Source organism: Thalassophryne amazonica, chromosome 23 (assembly GCF_902500255.1).
Source record: "Thalassophryne amazonica chromosome 23, fThaAma1.1, whole genome shotgun sequence".
Lineage (NCBI taxonomy): Eukaryota > Metazoa > Chordata > Actinopteri > Batrachoidiformes > Batrachoididae > Thalassophryne > Thalassophryne amazonica.
The window spans coordinates 7,099,474-7,107,946 of record NC_047125.1 but is presented as its reverse complement, the minus strand read 5'-3'; the positions used below and the strand labels follow the sequence as shown (position 1 = coordinate 7,107,946).

Sequence of the window (8,473 nt, the reverse complement as noted above, 5' to 3'; positions counted from 1 at the left end):
TAAAACGAACTGGAGTCAGAATAAAAATACAAGCTGCTGATTTGTTATTTTTCAAAGTTATTATAAGCTGCAGCTATATGTTTTATTCATTTCAATTTTATTCTGATTTATTTATACAAAAAATACATTTGTGTATTTTTTCCTTCTTTATAAGAGTTTGGTGTTTGCATTTGCTCCACAAAGTTTTAAAACACAATAAAATGTTCACACTTTTATAGCAATTCTGTAATTTAAGAAATACAACAGAAACAACCACAAATCAGAAGAAGTTGGGACTATATGTAAAATGAAGATAACAATAAAAATGTTGCACTATTCCCAGTTTCTCCACTAACAGAAGCCAAACGTTGCATTTCAGTCCACCCTTTTTAATTTAGTAATTGAAAGTAGCTAATTAAGTTACTTCATTCGCTGAGCAAATAGAAAATCCTGCACAACAACACATTATACACATTTTTAAATAGTTTTCCTTGTTTCTGTTTTTCACCTGGAGGTCCATGAGTCCTGGTCTGTTCAGGATGTGATTCTTGGCTGCTGCCTTCAGACGGACTCTGAATTTCACTGCTGATTTCAGAGCCCTCAGCCTGCTCTGCTCTACTGAAGAAATCTTGAATATCTCCCTTTCTCCTTTTCATTGTGACTCTACAATGAAAACACGTCCAAAAACACGAGGAAAAGGAACAAATTACATCGTGTGTTACAACAGTGAAGAGCACGTCCATGCTAACATAGCTAACCACGTGTCGGTAAAGAGTTGTTTAAGAACAGTTCCCCGTACAAACAGAACCAAATTAAATGTAACAATAGTTTGGAAAACACTGCTGTGAGAATTCTCAAATACAGTGTTCTTACGGGAAGAAATTTATCTCAACTCCCAACACGACAAGGAAGAAAATCCGCGGAACTTCTTCCTGTAAGACCCAATAACAATGAGGGACGCACACGGGAAGGCCAATAAGATTACAGAGGAGGCGGGTGCTCCTCCTACAACCATGGAAGATCCGCCCCTGTATTAATACTCCACATTCAAACAGTTGGTGGCAGTAATGCACCGTGTGGGTTTGTAAACCGCCAGTAAACTCGAAAGAGGAAGAAGAAGAAGAAGAAGAAGAAAAGACAAGACGAACTCGCGTAGCTGCTTTCAGTCTGAAGGTGGGTGAGAGATTTTAAATGTGATCATTTCTCTGTGGTTTCACTCTAAACGGATGTTTAATTATGCCTGACTTTAAGCACATTGACAGACACGTCGTATTAGGAAGTGAAGCTTTTGTTGTTGTTGTTGTGGTGAAAGGTAACTTTAGTTTCGCAGACGAAGCTGAACTTGGCTTCTGTGTTATGTTATTCAACATCTGGATCGTTTGGACCGATTCCAGATCAAAACCCACTGTGGATCAAATCTGGACTAAGTTACCCAGAAAAGCTGAAGATTTTTTAAAATCAGCCTTTGTTCTGTTTGTGATCGGCGGCAATGACAGACTGATAACAACTTTAAAATAAATAAAAAAATATGCTCAGAATGTTACCGAACCAGTTTACATAATCATATTTGACAAAATGTCCTAAAGCTTTCTTTCCAAAAAATTACTGATTGTGCAAGAAGGATAAATGGACTGCATATATGGTGCTCTTCCATCTGAATCAGAATCTCAAAGTGCTTTATAATGTTGCCTCACATTCACACAGACACACACACACCAATAGTCATAGTCAGCTGGAACTGACTACACACTGGGAGGCAATTAGGGGATTAAGGACATGTTGTACATACGTAAAAGTACTCATGATTGTAAGTCTCTCCGCACACATGCTAATAATTAGTGATCGCTGATCTGTTTTATTCCTCTCACTCTGAGCATTAGTAGGTGCATTTCCGGAAACGTCTCCGCAATTCTTGGCATTTTCAGAGAGTGACGTATGTTTTAGAATGAGCAGAAACATCTTGATGACTGACAGACAGAGGGAAACGAACCTGCTCCGTCCAAAAACGAAACTTCTGAGCTTTCGTTTGAAAGTGATGGCTCGGATTTACAGACAGGAGATGGCACACTTCACCCCAAAACTCTTAACTTTTTCAGATTTTAGAACCTAAAGTGTGGTGACCCTCTGGTTTTGTGGATGCTGGTTTACTGAATCTGTGTACATGGATGTGGAATATCTCCATTATGCTGTTTTTAACAGACTGCCTGGACACAGAGATGGATTTGTTACATTGGAAAAAAGTTAATACATTATTTCCAGGAGTTAATGGACTAAATGTGCCACAATCACGAGAGAACTAAAGGCAGAGCTGCGTGGGGGCTTTGATAGTGTGGAGTTTACTTTTGGAAATAAATCTACCATTGCATGAGTCTGGCATGTTCAGGATTTTACCCCTTTTTTGTTTTGTGGCAAGCTTTTTTTTACTTTGAGCGTGAATTTGGAGCTGGAATGTGTGTGTGCACACTGTGCAGCTGATAAACTCCTGCCTCTGTGAACATGAATATCTCTAAGTTGTTTTTCCCCCCGGCAGCAGATGTATTTGTTTTAGCTTTTAATGATGACAACGCTCAGAATTAATCATGCACAAAGCTGAACCTCAAGCAGAGATGGTTATTGACAGGCTGCATTAATGACTTGTGGCCGCAGGCGCATTAAACCATCTCAGAACTGCTGCTTTTATCGTGAATGCATCAAAATGAACAGTTTTCACTTAAAAATGAGTCATCATAACACAACATCACACTTATGTCAACTGTGGAATTAATCTGTGCCTCAGTTCTTAACGTTAACAGCTACATTTCATTGAAGCGCACGCTGGGACGCTTCAAGTAGCTACATCACTTGTCGGAAACATCCGAGTACTCACGAGTACTTTGTTTTTGGAAGTCTCCGTAGCTGTTTGTCACGGAAGTGCACAAAGTAATCCCAGTGGATCATCGGATGGGCACTAACAGCCTAAATCTAAATTGTTATGATTTTGGTGCAACATGCCCTTTAAGGACCTTGCCCAAGGGCCCTTAGTGATTTTCTGGTCAGACTGGGATTTGAACCAAGGATCCTGTGGTCTCAAGCCCAACACTTAACCACTTGACCATCACCTCCCTAGTGAGAGGATCAATTATGTGATAATTTAACTTATTTTGATACTCAGTAAAGGTCTCATGTTTGTTTAATCAAATAAATAGGAAAAAGCAATTCATTTATAAATTATTTGCCAAAATGCCAGTTCCTGCGTACCTGTTCAAATGTCTGTCCATTACGTTGACAACTGATCATTTTTATGGAACATAAAAAAACTTAAGTTTCATAAATACTTTCTCGTTCTATTAATGCCCTTATACAATTGAAACATGTGAAACTACAGTTATTTTATAAATAATACACAGAAGTGCAATCCTAAATGTATATGTCTGTCTATTATGTTGACAGAAATGTGCAAGTTGCCTTCTGACTAATATTCAGTCAAAAATATAGTACTCCTCACATATTTTATGAGAATTTTGGACCATACTTATGAATATTTATTATTTAGGAAAGCAGAATTGGTAACAGTATGTCTATTTTATGTATTTTTTTGTTTAATATGCCAACAAAATTAAATAAAATTGTGTATTTTTGAAGAACTTTGACACAATGATACATGCATACTCTCAATCCAATTCATAAAAATAGCTTCTTTGTACTTTAAAAGAGTTGAAAATCTTTGATAACACAAATAATTGAATTTATTTTTACTTTTAAAAGTAGTAAAAATGTTAAAGTATGTTTTTGACAAAAAATTACTTTGTTTATATAATTGAATATGTTTAAAATTGGTATTTTATGTATATAATTGGTATTTCCAGGTCACTGAAGCGGCTTAGTCACCATGTCTGACTCAGAAGATGCCATTCCTCTTGCACTATTGGCTAAGAAAGAGAAGCGTTTTAATATTTGTATTGATTTATAAAATGTATATATTTCTACAAATATTTCTACTGAAATCTACAGAACAACAGCTTTCATTTGATAAATTACACTTCTGTCTATTGTAAGTTTAATTTTTAGGTGCTCAGGGGCCAGGTTTTGGTGCGTTCACCATGCTTTCACCCATAGATTGTTGGGGATGGATCGGTTGTCGACCTGGCTGGTTGCAATTCAGGACCCAGGCTTATATAAGTCCTACAATAGATCCTTGACATTTGATATTTTATTAATTACTAAACAAGAGAAAAGGGACTTACATTTTGGTGTGCATCAGTGGTCCTTTGAGGTCAAGAGGTTCCAAACAGTTCCAAACTTTAAATAGCAATCCAGTCCAAAATTGTTCTCAGTCAACCTACAAAAACAGTCAGATAGTTCAAAAACAAATCTTAAAATGACAATGCAGCTCGTACCTGATGCCGTGTTGGCGTCTTTCTGTACAGACTTCCGTCTGCTTTCTTCAAGTCCATTGAAAAATCATGACAGAATTTTGTTGAGCTCTTCATCCGACAGCACAGCTTCAGCTGGACACATCCCTGCGAATACTGCAAATGCATCTAGATGACTAACAACGTACTGGATTTGTTTTTTTTGTTAGTGTGTTAAAAGAAGGAGCACCATCAATAAGCTTGTTCAAATCGTGGTCTGTCACCAAAACAAACCCCGCCATGTTTGTTTTGAAACTAAGCACCGTCGCCGTGTCAAAGATTGTGAGAGTGCTAATGTGAGTGCAAGGTCTATCAATGCTTGACTGCTGCATGCACGCGAACGCAATATGCTGTGTTTTTACATTAAGATAGTAACAGCATGCAATGGTGCAAAACATATGGAACCAAAATTGCACGGTAAATGGAACAAAATTGCAAATGGGACAAATTTCTCATTGGTCAATATAGGTCACTTGAACATGAGTCTATACTTGTACATGTATTTTCTATTGATACGTAGATTCCTAAACTATGTTAACCCCAACTGGTAAAACCGAACCTAACCATAAGGTTGCGCTATGTACGAATCGCCACTTCCCAACATTTATCTGTTGCATCACCAGTTATACAGCTTCATGTTGCAACAGAGACAGATTTTCAAACAGGACACTAGAGCAGATTTAGGCTCGAATGTCTCATGTGGCTACTGGAAAACTGTAGTTGAAATTTCAGTCCTTCTTTTATGAAAACCTCGGAGACCGTCTCATGTCATTTTAAATGTTGCCAACTCATTCAGAGTAGGTGTTCCACCGTGATGTCAGAGGTCACTCTAGTTTCTGTTTAACCAGGCTGTGCGGCCTGAACAATCAACCTGTAACCATAGTCAAAGTCCACGAAGACCTGACTGCCTGCAAAACAGAACTGAATTCCACATAAATGCAGCTTCATTGACTCTGAGCTCTTCTTCTCTCTGTGGTCATAGACAGCTGGCACACCGTTTTCCTCTCTTTCATCCTCGGAAGAACAAATAGCTGCGTTTCACTCCGGGGTGAGGTTTGACCAGAAGAAGAAGAAGATGGTCTATGAAATTCCTGACCTCCCCAGTGGGCCACTGGACCACTACAGGAAAATGGCCACTTTCAGCTGGAAGGACATGTTGTATTTTATTGATGGAGAGGACATACTGGCATTCAAGGTAGCTGGAAGTTTTAACCAGCAGTGGGAAATGTTTGTTTTAATTTAAAAAAGCGCTGAACTTTAATGTATGTTTAGGTTTTATAATGAGTGATAGTGGTCTATGTTGTCTTACTGTTTTTCTTCCTGTTTGATAGATAGATAGATAGATAGATAGATAGATAGATAGATAGATAGATAGATAGATAGATAGATAGATAGATAGATAGATAGATAGATAGATATATTGTCATTACAACAAGTGCAGTGAAATTTCTTCCTACACAATCACCTCAGACAAAATACAATTAATCCACAATTATTAAGTTGAACGTAATAATAGCAGACATCACAATTAGAACAACCATACATATACATTCGATTTTTATGTACACTAAAAGTTAAGACAGTCTGTCATCCGAATTGAGGCAACGTGAATGTGGGGGGCGGGCCACAGCAGTGTCCCGTGCGGCCACAAACTCAGGGGAGAGCGGCAGGGTGGAGGCGCGCGCGGGGGTGGGGGGGTGTAGAGGTAGGGGGGAAGATGGGCCATGCGTCATGAGTGCAGATGAGACGAGTTCGTATCAGTCACATGAGTTTGTATCAGTTTCTGTCAGTGTGTGCATAATGTCTGGAGTTTCCTTGACAACAACAGACTGACTGTTGGGAAGGGCAGAAGATAAGAGGGGCAGCCGAAAGGTTCACCAAGGCCGTATAAATTCTTCTGGAGGAAAACAGCAGGGCGTTTTGACCTTCGGAGGCTGATAAAATTCAAATTCATATTTATTCATTTATATACCGCCAATTCACGATGAAGTCATCTCAAGGCGCTTCACACAGCATAATAAAAACAGATAAAACTGAATTAAAAATTTAAAAACATAATAAAAAGACAAAATCATAAAAGAATACAAGAATAAAAACACATCATAACACTAATGATAAAACAAGGAAAACAAATGAGTCTTTAAACATGATTTAAAAGTCTCCACAGTATCCGACTGCCGTATGTGTGCCGGGAGATCGTTCCACAGAGCTGGGGCACGGTAGGAGAAAGCTCTGTGACTGGCAGACTTTTTATTCACCCTGGGAACACATAAAAGTCCTGCACCCTGAAAACGCAGGGCCCAAGCTGGTACATAGGGGCTTACCAGGTCAGCCAGATAGGGAGGTGCAAGTCCATGAACAATCTTATAAGCTAATAACAGTACCTTAAAATCTGATCTTGCAGCGACTGGGATGGGACAGGGATGCCAAAACGGGCGTAATGTGGTCGAATTTTCTGCTTTGTGTCAAAAGTCTGGCAGCAGTATTTTGAACCAGTTGAAGACCCCTTATCCTGGACTGCAGTAAACCAGAAAATAAAATATTATAATAGTCCAATCTAGAGGAGACAAATGCATGAATCAAAGTCTCAGCATCAGCCATAGACAGGATGGGACGAATCTTCGCTATATTTCGCAAATAGAAGAAAACTGTCCTCGTAATGTCTCTAATGTGGAGGTCAAAAGACAACATAGGATAAAAAATTACCCCAAGATTCCTCACTTTATCCATATGATGTATAACACACAAACCTAAGCTAAGTGCTAGCTGATCGTATTGATGCAGATACCTCGCTGGACCAAGAACCATCACTTCAGTTTTATCAGAATTTAAAAGTAGGAAGTTACTAGACATCCAACTTTTCACTGATGCAAGGCAATTTTCCAAAGATTTTATGTAAATGAGATTATCAGCAATCAGCATGTAAAATTGGGTATTATCAGCATAGCAATGAAAGGCAATCCGAAAACACCGCAGTATATTCCCAAGGGGTGCTACATTCAAAGGATTCAAAAGAATTTTATTGTCATATGCACAGAAGAACATGTTCCCTGCACAATGAAATGTGTCTACTGCATTTAACCCATCCTAATTGCCAGTAGGAGCAGAAGTCGCCATTAGGCACCCGGGGACCAGCTCCAGATGTACATCCCTGCCTTGGTCAACAGCAGGGCTGAGCAAACTAAGACCGACCCATAACAAACGACACACACATAACACACAACACACATAGGCCGGCCCAGTACATAAACATATATTGAAAAGCAAAACACGAGGGAAAAGGAGAAAAAAAAAATCCTCATAGCCGCTGCGTTACACAGCAGCAATGAGGAAAAAAATCCCCATCAGCACAGAAAAACAATAATCACACAGACAAAACAAGGACGCAGGACGACAACCGAGATTTGAAGGTCCAGTTTATCAGAACACTCCGGAGGCAGCCTATTTGGCGCCGTCAACGGCCTTGTCCGACAGTCCCGGAGGGGAGGGGCTCAGCCCTGAGCAGTCCACTGTCCACAGTCAAACGTCAGAGCTGGAGAAGCTGAGGGGAGGGGGGATGACCAGGGAGCGAGGCTTAAGTGTTGATCTTCTGAGGAGGTTTTTTATCACAGGGACCTTGAAGTGCAGCTGTGTTGGGGGGGCCAAATGAATAACCAGATTAGCAGACGCCTGAAAGATTCCACAGTTCTGAGAACAGAGTGGCTCTCAATGCATCTGAATGTAGAATGTGGTCTTCACAGACAGTCAAAGCGGGTTTCCAGAGCTGCAATCCTACCCGAGATGTTTTCCAGCGTGCGGTTAACACCCACCGACTGCGCAGCCACTGCCTTCCCAATTGAATCAATCATGTAGGGCAGCCTGGAAGGCCCAATCAAAGCTGCTTCCACTTTCTTGATTTTCCGGTAAACCAGCGCCATGCCCGCTCCACACAGCAGAAAGCCGGTCACCACCAAGCCGAATATATACACATCTTCGACGTCCTCCACAGAAAGCACGTAAAGGCACATGACCTGCCATCTCCTCCACGAGTCCATCACGTAACCCATCACATGCGTCCCGGCAGGACAGGTCTGGTCCTCTGCCCCCGAATGTCTTGTAGAAAA

General features: G+C 40.1%; 1 protein-coding gene across 2 annotated transcripts in view; it reads left to right on the top strand.

The window, feature by feature from the left end:
- Positions 1-1,107: 1,107 nt before the first annotated feature.
- acox3 (acyl-CoA oxidase 3, pristanoyl) overlaps positions 1,108-8,473 on the top strand; it is a 40,625-nt gene continuing 33,259 nt past the window's right edge. Inside the window, exons 1-2 of one of the 2 annotated variants that reach the window (XM_034164608.1) lie at positions 1,108-1,152; positions 5,353-5,565. In XM_034164608.1, coding sequence (XP_034020499.1) covers positions 5,446-5,565 — 120 coding nt within the window. In that variant the 5' untranslated portion in view covers positions 1,108-1,152; positions 5,353-5,445. Of the gene's footprint in view, positions 1,153-5,248; positions 5,566-8,473 lie in introns of those variants that run through there. The other variant, XM_034164609.1, reaches the window with a different exon arrangement.